The sequence below is a fragment of the Mustela lutreola genome, chromosome 6 (genome assembly GCF_030435805.1).
Source record: "Mustela lutreola isolate mMusLut2 chromosome 6, mMusLut2.pri, whole genome shotgun sequence".
Taxonomy (NCBI): Eukaryota; Metazoa; Chordata; class Mammalia; order Carnivora; family Mustelidae; genus Mustela; species Mustela lutreola.
Genome location: NC_081295.1, coordinates 69,454,853 through 69,467,835, shown reverse-complemented (window position 1 = coordinate 69,467,835; position 12,983 = coordinate 69,454,853). Strand labels below are relative to the sequence as shown.

Below are 12,983 nucleotides of genomic sequence, written 5' to 3'. Positions count from 1 at the left end.
TACTCCATATACCTCTCGCAGAAGAATTCCATGGATGGAGATGCTGGGCTTCTGGCTTGAAAGACTGAGGCGTATTTTCTCATTGTGGATCCCCTATGTACTCCAGTTAGTTGAACAATCTGTGTGTGTAGAAGGTCACAAGACAACTATACCATGTTTGGAATAGTGTGACACAAAGACTACCACAAGAGATTGTAGAAAATTGACAAAGACTCAAAGCAGAAACAATGAAAGCCACCAATATTGTATGAATGAATGATGAGTGTGTATAAAAGCACTCAGGATGCCATCTCTGCTGCCTTTCCCACTTTATTTTGCCAATTACTGAGGCAGAACACATGAACTGACTTTTCTAGTGCTCCAGGGGAGCCCCTGTCTTCCCTAGAAGGTTATCTCCCCAAAGTCACCCTATAAAGCCCATAATTCCCTCCCAAAGTCCATGGAACTATAGTGTCTGGCTCATCCCCCACATACTTCCCTTCTCCCACCACATCTCTACATTGAGGCATCTATGCAAACATCATCCTGGAAATTGCCCCAGACCTTTTAGAGTTTCTTAATCTAAATATGCAAACTTGTCTAATAACTCTAAGTTGAGAATTATGAATGATATGCCACTTGCAGCACTTCATAATACCCCACTAGAGAGAGGGTAAGAAATACTGACCACAGATCAGAAAAAAATTAGCTAGAGAGTAATTCAGAGTGGGGAGAAAAAAAAAAACAAAAAACATTATTCTGGGGGCACCTGGGTGGCTCAGCTCTGCCTTCAGCTCAGGTCATGATCCCAAGGTCCTGGGATGGAGCCCCTCATCAGGCTCTTTGCTCCAGGGAAAGCCTGCTTTCTCCTCTCTCTGCTTGCCTCTCTGCCTGCTTGTGATCTCTGTCTGTCAAATACATAAATAAAACCTTAAAAAAAATTATTCTGAATTCTATCACCATTCATTAGTGTTCCCTTCCCTTCAGTGTCATAAAAATGAAATCATACAGTGTATATTCTTTTGTATTTGGGTTCTTTCATTCTGCATAATGTCAATGGTTTTTGTTTTTTTTTAATTAATGTGTATTATTCCATTGTTTGAATATTCTGCATTCTATCCATTTTCCTATTACATTCCTATACACATTTGGGTTGTTTTTGGCTTGGGGTTGGATAGAACTGCTTTGGGAATTTTGTTTATGTATTTTGTTCATTTCCCTTGGATTGATATCTAAGAATGGAAATTTACCGTGTCACAGGTAGTTTTGTATTTCACTTTCATAGATACTGACATACAGTTTTCCAGTTACTGGAAATTAATTTCCAGTTACTGGTCTGAATTACATACGTTCACTGTGCTGACAAAAATTGTTAGCATTTGTTGCACAAACGCAAATCTTAATATGCTTTATGCTCTTGAGATATAAATTCTAATTAATCAATAATATTTCTTACTAACCCGACATTTCTTCTTCTTTTTTCAGTATCTTTAAACATCTGATATAGATGATGGGTCTTCATGTCTGTTTCTTCAGATCCTATATTTGGATTTGGAATTTGACTTTGTATTTTAAGAATATATTTTACATGGTTTATGCTTAGTCTTAGCAACAGTCTATATATAATCAGTGTGATTCATGAGTTAAAGAATAGTTATTAAAAACTTATGAAGGAAAATCTTCCGTGATTTCATTTATGGCATGGGAGAATGAGGTACAAAAATACACCGATATGTACGATTATATGTGGATTCTCTAGAGGCTGCAGGCGTGTTGCCCATGTTCCTAGGCACACAGCTAATTAAGGAATAGTGGCTTGAATAGTGAAGCCGCTTATTTATTTATATGTTGTGAACAATTTATTAAACCCCAAATCATGAAAACTTCAAACATGTTTTGTCATATTCTCTGCTATTTTTTAGTAAGGAGAGGAAAGGTTTATTTTATTTTTTTTGAAAGATTTATTTTAAAAGTCTTTTTTCTGATTATAAAATAAAGTGTGTTCATGTCTGAGAATTTGGAAAAATACAGAAGATTATTTTAAAAGAATATAAAATTACTTTAAACTAGCCATCATGAGATGATTACCATAAATTAAGAAATTTATTTCTTTTAAAAGTCATCTTGGGGTTATGTCTGGAGTTGTTGGTACAGATTGGACTGAGGTGCTGTAAAAAGTGGAGTACCAAAAATCTGATACTGAAATATCATAGAGATCGTGTAAAATGAATAGGTTCTCTGTCATTCTCAGGTCACCAATTAGGTGTTTTTCTTTAACTATCAGAATGAACTAGAATTTAAGGAGAGTTGATGGCCTTAATGTATGGCAATTCTTGTCCTTATAGCTACTCAAATTGCTCCATCTTTATTTTATTTTTTTTTTAAGATTCTATTTATTTATTTGAGAAAGAGAGAGAGAGAGGGCTTAAGAAAAAGAGAGAGAGAGAGATCACAAGCAGGGGGGAGGGGTAGAGGGAGAAGCAGACTCCCTGCTGAATAGGGAGCCCAATGCGGAACTTGATCCCAGGACCCTGGGATCATGACCTGAGCCAAAGGCAGATGCTTTTTTTTTTTTTTTTTAAAGATTTTATTTATTTATTTATTTATTTATTTATTTGATAGAGGAGAGAGATCACAAGTAGGCAGAGAGGCAGGCAGAGAGAGAGGGGGAAGCAGACTCCTTGCTGAACAGAAAGCCTGATGTGGGGCTCAATCCCAGGACCCTGGGGTCATGACCTGAGCTGAAGGCAGAGACTAAACCCACTGAGCCACTCAGTCACCCAAAATTGCCCCATCTTTAATAGTAGTCTTTTAAATTTGCCTCTTGTACCTTTTTGATATGATCTTTACAGTTCTTGTTAGCTTCATTTTTATCCAATATGAAAAGGTAGTCCCTGAATAAATGTATTTATCGTACACATTCCTTGTGCTAGACCTGGAGGCCATTCTCCAAGAAGCTTTAGTTTCTTTTAGTGGAAAACAGTACTTCAAGAGCACAGTAGTGGACTAGGGATGCTCATTCCTCTTAAGTTGTCCTTGTATCTAAGCCTTTTCAGGGAACAGATGTAGGAAAAAAAATGTATATGTGTGTGTTAGGAGATAAGATGTATCACAAGTTTATGCTGATATTTCTAGTTCAAATTAAGAAATGTGGAACTTAACCACTTTTATATTATATCTGTATTTTGACTCTTCCTCACTAAGAATCCCAGTACTCACTGACATTAGGGATAGAATTAGAATATCCATAATGGTTCGCTTGCTTATCCCATATTATACACCCAATAGTCTCTGAATAACAATACCACCACCACCAATAAAAGCGGTTAAGTATTTGGGGGGAGGCATCCACTATGTTCATTCTCCCACACCCTATATGGTTGCATTCATGTGATAGAACATGATATGTATACCCACTCTTCACTATATGTTCTACTATATGTTCTCCTCTTTAACCTTCTTTTAATCTTAGTCCTCAAGATAAGTTGTATTTAATATTCATATACCAGTTTTTACATTAATATCTCTTAGGCAATTTTGTTTTCTGAATTTTGTCTCTAGTAGGGTTTTTTCAAAAAAGGCCCATAGGAACAATATGCTATAAATTCTCATATATTCCATTCTAATTTGGCTGTTCAACCAAATGAGCCACCCAGGTGCCCCAATTCTTGCATGTCTTTGGCGATTTGTCTGTTTGAATGTCAGTTCTGGAGGATAAAAATTCTTTAATTCATATTTTCTTTTTTGAGCATTCTAAATGTTAATCCACTTTTTTGGCATAAACCATTGCTAAAAGAAGGAAGGAAGGAAGGAAGGAAGGGAGAGAGCTGCTGTCAAAAAGCCTGATGATGAGTTTTCTTTTAATTAAAGGATTTCTGTTCTCTTTGCCTAGATGTTCTGATGATTTTTCCTTTTTCTTTATATTTCAGAAATTTTACTAGAATACATCTTAGTGTTGGTGAATTTTACTAGGTACATGGGATCCTCTTTTAAATATGTGTTTTCAAATCACTTTTTATTTCCGTAAAGTTTTCTTGATTTATAGATTTTATTTTCTTCTTCAGGATCTCCTGCTCTCCATATGTTAGATCTTCTTTGCCTATCTACAATACTTACAATTTTTTCTTGGAACACTTACATTCATTTTTTTAAAAGATTTTGTTTATTTATTTATTTAATAGAGAGGGACATAGGGAGAGAGGCAACACAAGCAAGGGGAGCAGCAGGCAGAGAGAGAAGAAGCCTCCCTGCTGAGCAGGGAGCCCAATGCAGGGCTCAATCCCAGGACCCTGAGACAAAAGCAGAAGCTTAATGACTGAGCCATCCAGGCAGCCCCCTCCTTTATTTTATTTTAAAAAAAAATTCCCTCTTTTTCAACCATATATTCTCTTAAAGAACTGTCTGTTGTATTTATTCATTCTTTTGTTCCTTCTTATTTGATTTTTTAAAATTTCTAATTCTTTACTGAGTTTTATCTATTTTTAAGTTTGACTAACTCTGATTTATATTGTTAGTTGTTTCCTTTTTATCATTTATGTCTACTTTCATTTTCTTAATGTTCTTTTGAAATAATATAGTTTTGATTTTTTTTTTCCTGGCATGTATTTCTGACATGCTTTCACTAAATATTTATTATGCCCTTTATTATTTTCATGTAATAATGTATGGGATTTGGCTTTGATAATTTTGTTTTCCTATTTTTATGTAAAATTAATTTTCTTGAATTTTATTCAGTAAGGACACTTGGTTTAGACAGTTTTCTGAACTTCATAGAGTTCCTCTTCTATTGTTTTCATGTGATTTTATAAATATGGCAGTTTGCTTCTTCAGATTTTGTGCATTTGTTTCCTCTCCTCATTTTTATCTAGACCTTCTCTTTTAATGTCTTTGTTGTCTCTGACAACAAATCTCAATTTTGATTCTATTCCCACAAACACAAGTCCTCCTGTGGGAGCTCTGGTTTGTAAGATTTATTTGACTGGGCAGAACCCCTACCCTCAAATTGGACTCCCACACTTCACTGTTGGCTATTTTGGAGCTCTCTTCTCAGAAGTATCAGATATCCCATTGCATTTCTTTGTTCCCATATGTACACTGACACAGTGTACATTTGCTGGCAGTTAATGATTTTCTCCCGCTAATATTTTGGGATTAAAGGGATACCTTGCCACCTAATTTTGTTGTAAATATTGCCCATGGGATTTTGATATTGCAATATAGTTATTCTGTTTTTATGTGGGAAGTTGAAAAATTTAAAATCTATGCTTCTGTTACTACTTCTATCTTCCCAGAATTCTCAAACTCTTTTTAAAACACTCAGGCTTGGGGTGGCTGGGTGGTTCACTCAGTTGAGCATCTGCTTGGGTCATTATCTCAGTGTCTTGGTATTGAGCCCCATGTTGGGCTCCCTGCTCAGTGGGAGTCTGCTTCTCCCTCTGCCTCTGCCCTTCCCCTGCTGTGTTCTCTCTCAGATAAATAAATAAATAAATAAATAAATAAATAAATAAATAAATAAATAAAATCTTTAAAAACATATAAAACACTCAGGCTCATTTACCTTGCCATTCTTCTTTGCATCTAGGAGTACATTAACAGAAAGAACATGCAGACTAGCCAGTGTACTCTGTGTGTGTGTGTGTGTGTGTGTGTGTGTGTTTGTGTACATGTGGGTTTATTTGGGGAAATGGGGTACACCTGCCAACAGTGTTGCTATATACGTATGTGGGTGTATCCTTAAAGTCCAGTTTTGACCAGAAATACTTTGCACATTTTGAACAGGGGAGGGTTTCCCTTTGGTTTGTGGCAGGGGCACTGTTTGCAGAACTAGTCTTTATTTTCAGATGTATTTTTGTCTCCTGGAATGACGCTGGCACTACAACATTGCAAATTACCCTGTGATGGGTTAGTTTGTCTGCAACCCCCTCCTTCCCCCACCGCTATTTCACAGCTTTATCGATGTGGAGAAAACTGTGCTTTCAATGGTCTTTGGAATATTTTTGTTTGCCATTTACTTCAGTTGACTTTTGGTAGAAGCAGGGAGAGGTCCAGTATCATTTCCAGGCTTCTTGAACAATTTCATTTTGTCACTTACCAGCCACTTGCTAAGCTATTGATCTTGAAATCTGATAATCCAAAGCTTGGGGCAATGAAGGAGTTGCTTTTAATTGAAGACAAATTTCCATAAATGTTAATAGAAATTATGCTCCTTTTCTATTTGGGCCATCATCTATTTCTGATTGGTTTTCATGGCCACTGAAAACAGAATTATACAAAAATGATTTATCAAATGGTTCCATTTAAATGTAGATTTTATCCTTTGCAGATTTAATATTAAGATTATTGAAATTCAGAAATATATCTATAGTAGAGCATACAAACTCAAAAACTAGTTACAACCTTTCCTATGTGTAAGGTACATAGACTAGTTGGTGATGTGAAAGGTTGTAAATTAAATCCCGTCAATGGCCAGAGGTATTAAATGTAAACAGGACCAAGTATAACCAATAGGGGTTGTTGGAGACTAAAATCACCTAAAGATAATTTATTTATTTATTTATTTTTAAAGATTTTATTTATTTATTTGACAGAGAGAAATCACAAGTAGATGGAGAGGCAGGCAGAGAGAGAGAGGGAAGCAGGCTCCCTGCTGAGCAGAGAGCCCTATGTAGGACTCGATCCCAGGACCCTGAGATCATGACCGGAGCCGAAGGCAGCGGCTTAACCCACTGAGCCACCCAGGCACCCCACCTAAAGAGAATTTAATTTAAATGTCCATAGAGTACTGTGAAGGTAACAAAATGTCTGTGTGCTCAGTATATCTATCTACTATCTATCTATCTACACACACACACATACACACACACAGGGCGTATGCCTGCAAGTTTGACACTTGATTCAGTGTGAAATAGGTTTATGTAAAATTCTACTAAACTGATTAACCAATTTATCAGTATATATGATAAGAGATTTAAGAAGTTATAGATGAATTGTTCTAAGACAAATAAAAGCTTCCCATATATACTCAAAGAAAACTCAGAAACGTTTAGAAGAGTGAGTGAATAACTACACTTTTTATAGAAAAAATATATACTTTATTTTCAACTAGAAAGGTGCAAACATGTAACTTTTGGTCACATTCTCAATGAGTAAACTGTCCAAAAAACAGTCATAGTCAAAGTAGAAACAAATGCTTCCAGGTGGAAAAACTGATCAACTATACAGAGCCACTTGTGTTTTCATAAAGGCTACGTGTTCATTAATAGTGAGGCTACCACATTTCCAACTGACAGATCAGAATTCCAAGGACATCACTGCCCCATATTCAGTAAACATCTGTTTTGATGGACTATCTTTCTGAGCAGAAATTCCATTTGAATATCCATTTCATGCTTTGAATTATCAGACAAGCTTTACGTCCTACCTATGGTGTTCAGAATTGAGGCTAACACTTGAAATATCAAAGCATTAAAAACAAACAAAAAGGCACAAACAACTTTAAATTAACTTAGATAACTGTACAAATATATATATATACACACATTATTTACAGTATCAATTAAAAAAAAATTCTGGCTTGTTACAGACAAATTCACTGCCACAAGCTGTCCAGTCTAATAGACAGGATTCTGATTCCTGAACAGTATCATTCAAATCAGAATGTCAGAGCTGAATCTGTGTTCTGACTTAAAGAACTTGACCCAGCCTCATGAAGGCTAGAGAATGCACATCCTAGCTGTCGCTGGAGGTCAGAGAGCATGCTAAAACTTCCCTTCTCAATTATACTCCACATAGAGCAGGCACCTACTACTTGAAGATGATAATAGTTTCTAAAGGTGCCCTCCCACTGCTCCCAAAGCCACACCTCCCTATACATTCTAGTGCTATGTGCTAATGTAGTCCCACTGTCAAGTCTTAACTTTCTTCAAACCAGTGTCTGGGTTGATAGACTATTTGAAGGTCACATGGCACAATATTTTGAAATTGGTGGGACTTTTTCTTTCCCCCAGTTAGAAAGACAGATTTAAATAACTTGCACTACTGAAATCGTGTTTACACAAAAATGAGATGCGAATCAGTTCAAGTTATACCCTAATGAGTCAACGTCTCTCACACTCTCTGGCTTTATGCCATGTCTCCATACATCTTCCTGTAGTACAGGGACTCAAAGATGTCATTGTCTCCGGGACAGTTGTAATGGCAGGCACAGGTCTTGATGAACATCATGTTCTTCTTCATGACCTCCCCGTCAGGGCACTTGAACTCCACAGGAAGAGTTGTGGTTCTGTGGGGGGTGCAGCACCGGCCATCGGTGCAGACGCCACAGAACTTAGCCCGGTACGTCTTCACGCTGGTACAGCCAGAAAGCTCAAACTTGACAGGCTTGGAGATTTTGGGGGTACGGATGCACTTTTTGCCCTTCTAAGGAAAACAAAGCAGAAGAAGGAAAGAAAAAAAAAATCAATGACTCTGTAAGGGGCGTGACTTTCTTCAAGCTCTGTGTGTTTTAGTCTTAAATTGTCTGACTTATGTTTATATTTTGAAGAGAGGACGTTTGCGTCTCATTTGCCAGTTTTCCAAAAATAGTCATAGCCTCTCTTGGGATGTCTTGAATTAACTAACAGTGTGGAGAATTTCCTAGTGGAAAGCTGGTGGTTCCAATTACACAACATCTCATTCCAGCAAAACAGCTCCATGGTTAGATATTTTTGGAGATAAAAGGTCTATAATAACCAGGGCGGTGAGACCCAACTTTGGTCCTGTCCATTACGATCCCAAGAAAACTGATTAATAGGAACAGAAAATGTACCTTAATGCTTTCTTCCAGGTCAGCTCCGCAAGGCCTGACCATGCAGAGGCGGCTCTGCTTCTCCAGCCTGCAGAAGGCGTTGTCATTGGTAACGCGGGTGGAGATGCCCATCCCGCAGGTCTTGGAACAGGCACTCCACTCTGTGGTCTGGACCAGGCAGTTGGCCCGGATCATAGTTGGGTCTGGGCCAAACGTGTCTTCCAGTCGGTAAGCTGTGAGAGCAGAGCACCCAAACACAAGGTAAGACACCAGGATAAGACATTTTCCCCTTCCCTTGGCAAAGTTAGGGAGGACTCAGCCCCTGGGGGTAGGATCACAACAGTGACTGAGAGGCAGGTTCCACTCACCGGCAAGGGCTGGGCCAACCACGGTGTGGTCCTTGGGCTCATCGCACACCCACTCCTCGCAGCATTTCCCAGGCAGCTTGACCCTCCGCGGGAAGGGGCAGTCAGGGCTGGGCAAGCGGACGTCCATGCTACACAGGGGCACGCAGCCCACCGCCCCGTCCAGGCAAGTGCACTGGTACTTGCAGCTGCTTTGGAAAGACTCTCCACTCCGGTAGACCGTTCCTCCAAAGACGCAGGGGGCACCATCTTTAGCTGAAGGAGGGAGAGGGAATAAGGGGGAGTGGGATGCAAGTGTCAGGCATCGGTAGTAGTAGGCGAGTCGGGGATGCGCGGGGAACAGGGATCCGCGGGTGGGGCTGGGGGCGGCCGGGACACCGGAGCTCTCTGCACCCCCGCGGGGGAAGGCGGCGAGGGGCGCGGACCGCAGCTCTTACCGGTGCACACGCCGATCTTGCGGTTGGCCGGAGAGCCGAAGTCGCAGAAGAGGCCCTTGTGCGGGTCGCAAGGGTCGCGCTCGGTGCACAGCTCGCCCAGTTGCTTGGCGCACACGCGGCAGCAGCCGCAGCCGTCCAGTACGAGGCTGACGCCGGCCGGGCAGCTGGGCGCCGGCGCGGCCGCACACTGGCAAGAGCCGCCGCAGTCCTGGCCGGCGGCGTGCTGCGGCGAGGATGGGGCGGTCAGCGGACGCACGCCGCTCGGCGCCCCGGGCCCTGCCCCGCCCCGCCCGCACGCCCTCCCCCAGGCGCCGGCCGCCGCGGCCTCCGCGGGGCTCTCGGCTTACCCGGCCGCAGAGGGCGAGCAGGAGCACGAAGGCGCAGCGGACGGGGCCCAGGCCGGCGGCGGACATGGTGGGCGCGGCGGGCGGGACGGACCGGGCGGAGGGCGCGGCGGTGGCGGCGATGGGGTGGGCGCGGCGGTCCCGGCGCAGGGTCGCGGGCTCGGGCCGGAGGTCGGTGTCTGGGCGCTCCGGGCTGAGGTCTGGGAGCTGTCGGGCCGGGGCGGCTGCCGTCGGAGGTGGGGGAGGCGGTCGGTCGCCGGGGTTGGAGTTGCACTGGCTGCCTCCTCTTAGCGGGAAGAGTTGTTGTGTGGGGCTGAGGCGGGCGGCCCGCGGCTTTTATACGCTCCGGGCGGCCCCGGCTCGCCAATGAGCTGAATGGAGTCCTACACAAACAGGGACATTCCTCGCATTCCTCCCCACCTTCCTGCCTCATCAACTCACACCGGATTGATCCTGACCCCTTGACACTCAGCATTCCTCCCGTCTGAAAAAGCTGGCACACTCCGGCTTAAAAAAAAAAAAAAAAAAAAAGGCTCAGTATTTCCAGCACCAAATAGGATTTTTCCCCATGTTTCTTCCCACTACTCCTGATTTATATCATTGAAAAATACATGAGCAGTTACTATTATTTTTTCATTCCACTCCCTTCTGTTTCTAATAGCTGTTCCAGCTCTACCCACTGACATAAATGCTTTTTAGGAGGTAGGTAGCCCAAGAGGCTGACAGCAGGGATTCCTAAAAAAATTCCGAAGGGTTTCCTTTGTATTATTTTTATAATATTTTAATTTTAGAGGCTGTCTGCCTTTTGACACTCTTCAGGGAGCAGAAAAGGAGTTAGTTGCTTTTGACCAGCTGAGATCTCCAAGAAGCCTACCTGCGAAGTCTACATTCCATATTGGAGATGTAGGAATTTGGTCTTTTCTCACTTGAGATAATGGTCTGGATGCCTATTGCGGGACAAAAAAAAGAACAAAGCCAGAGGTCAAGAGTATGGACGCAGTTTTCCAGGGGAGATTTCCAGCACTCTTGCTTTGTTTTCTCTTAATAAATGTAACAGTCTTATTGTTGGGGGTATAGGGAAGAAAAAAAGATGAATGCAGATCAGTATTTACAGAAAAGTGGGTCAGTTGTTATGTTAGAGCAAATGATGACGTGTTGAGTAAGTAGAGGCTCTGGGTGTTGGGAAAAGAGGAGAACCAGACAGGAGGGCCAGCAAGAAGCTTGGAATTTACTTGGGGTGTTCTAAATTCAGTTTGGGTCTTTGAGAAATGGGTGATTTTTTTAATACTAAAACCTATAATCTTCGAATGTGGATTGGACTTGGTTTGTCTTGCAGTAAAAAAATCGGATAATATTAAGAAGAACAGTGGGCCCTAATATTGCTGGTTATAAACTAAGAGTGTCAGTGAATAAGATATTTTAGTAATAACTTTCTACACGTCTATGAATGGCGATTGTGACTTTTTACTCTCCAAGGAGACTGCAACCTAGTGGAGTGAGATCAGGTCAAGGTAACAACAGGTTTCATTCTCTCTGCTTGTGCACAGAAGTCAAACACAGCAGATAAAGTCTAAGCATATTTCCATTTCTTAGGATTGCTAGTTAGCTTCACTAAGGACTTAATTACTTAACCATGCTTTCATTTAGAATCTATGGTTTAACTGCTTTTGTTGTTGTTGTTGTTGTTAATTCCAGTTACCATTTATGTAAAGAGAATGATTCTAGGGCCCCGCCTTTTGTTTTTCCCATTGTGAGGCCACATTTGACACTGATGTTACCAGTGAGTAAACTCATTTCAGTTGTTGATGTTTCACTGGATAGGTTTAAGATAAAGACACCTGTTCCTGATGCAAAGATTAGGGTTGAGAAACAACACTCAGATTTCTAATTTGAAAACAGCCTATTTAAAGTGGCCGCCTTTTTTTTTTTTTTTTTTTAACTGTTTCAGTTCATTCTATTGAAAAAGAGCCAAGAAGAAAAGAACCACTCCAACTTAAGCATCGGCCACATCATCTGTACACAATTACCTCCTTAAGCAATGCCCATGTTGTAGAGTGTAGTTGCCTGTCAAGTGTGAGTGGCCAGCAAAGGGGGGTGGGGGGGGCGGCTCTGAAGCTCAGGAAGAATTTTCAGCATTGTTATTTAGTGTTCCTTCCAAGCATTCCTCAAAGAGAAGAGTCCTAAAATTTCCTATTTAAAGATGGAACATTCCAAGTTACGTTAATAGCCACATGTGTATTAAAGGCAACTTGGCCCCCAACTTCTTCTTCCCTCGTGGATGATTTTAAAAGTCCAAAATATGTGGGAAGCCACAGTGAAATCTTTCAAGACCTAAACCCTGAATTATGTCTGCCACTAATGGTTGGGAAGGTGTGGTAGTTGGGGAAGGGTAGGGATGTGAAGTTGGAGCCTCACCTAAGGTGGGATGTGGGCTTGGTGGTGATCTCTCGTGGCTTGCGGGGGTGAGGTAGATGGGAGAATGGTTGGGAATTTTTGAATGCTCTGGAGAGTCTGAGAGCCACCACCAATAGCCTCATGTACAGGAGAGTGGAGACTTTCATTCATGGAAGGGATAAATTGCTGGACTGGCTTACAGTTAGGTGACCTGGTTTATATTCTTAGAACTACCATTCACAAATCTTAAGGAAGTAAGAACCATATTTCCAAGCTGACATTATTAGAATGAGGATAATGAGAATGTTTTATTTCCCAGGATTTAATGATGGTTAATTGGATTAAAATTCTTAGGGAGTTGGTGTGTCCCCCGCCCCCCACCATTTTTCTTGATTTCCTTTTCTTCCACAAATGTAGCACGGATACCACCATTCTGCTGTGTTGTTAAAAACAATAAGACATTCTAAAAAGAATATGGTTTTACTATAAAATTCACATGGTTCCTCAAAGTCTCAAAGAGTCCATAGTTAGCTCCAAATGGATGGTTTTAGTATTGGCTAAGAGAAAATATACTGAAATATATAGAACATGAAATCTCAGAATAGGAAAAATAATGTTGGGCATTATAAGGTTAGAGTGAGACTTTATGATCAAAATTCCTTTGAAGAGTTTAAAATAA

The 12,983-nt window shown here is 41.1% G+C and overlaps 1 protein-coding gene across 1 annotated transcript; it reads right to left on the bottom strand.

The window, feature by feature from the left end:
• Nucleotides 1-7,047: 7,047 nt before the first annotated feature.
• On the bottom strand, nucleotides 7,048-10,114 carry CCN2 (cellular communication network factor 2). The gene is made up of 5 exons (XM_059177529.1): nucleotides 9,914-10,114; nucleotides 9,567-9,789; nucleotides 9,133-9,384; nucleotides 8,786-8,997; nucleotides 7,048-8,397 (listed from the first exon to the last, which is right to left on the bottom strand). Exons 1-5 carry the CDS (start codon nucleotides 9,977-9,979, stop codon nucleotides 8,101-8,103), a joined length of 1,050 nt encoding a protein of 349 aa, XP_059033512.1. The 5' UTR covers nucleotides 9,980-10,114; the 3' UTR covers nucleotides 7,048-8,100.
• Nucleotides 10,115-12,983: the final 2,869 nt, after the last annotated feature.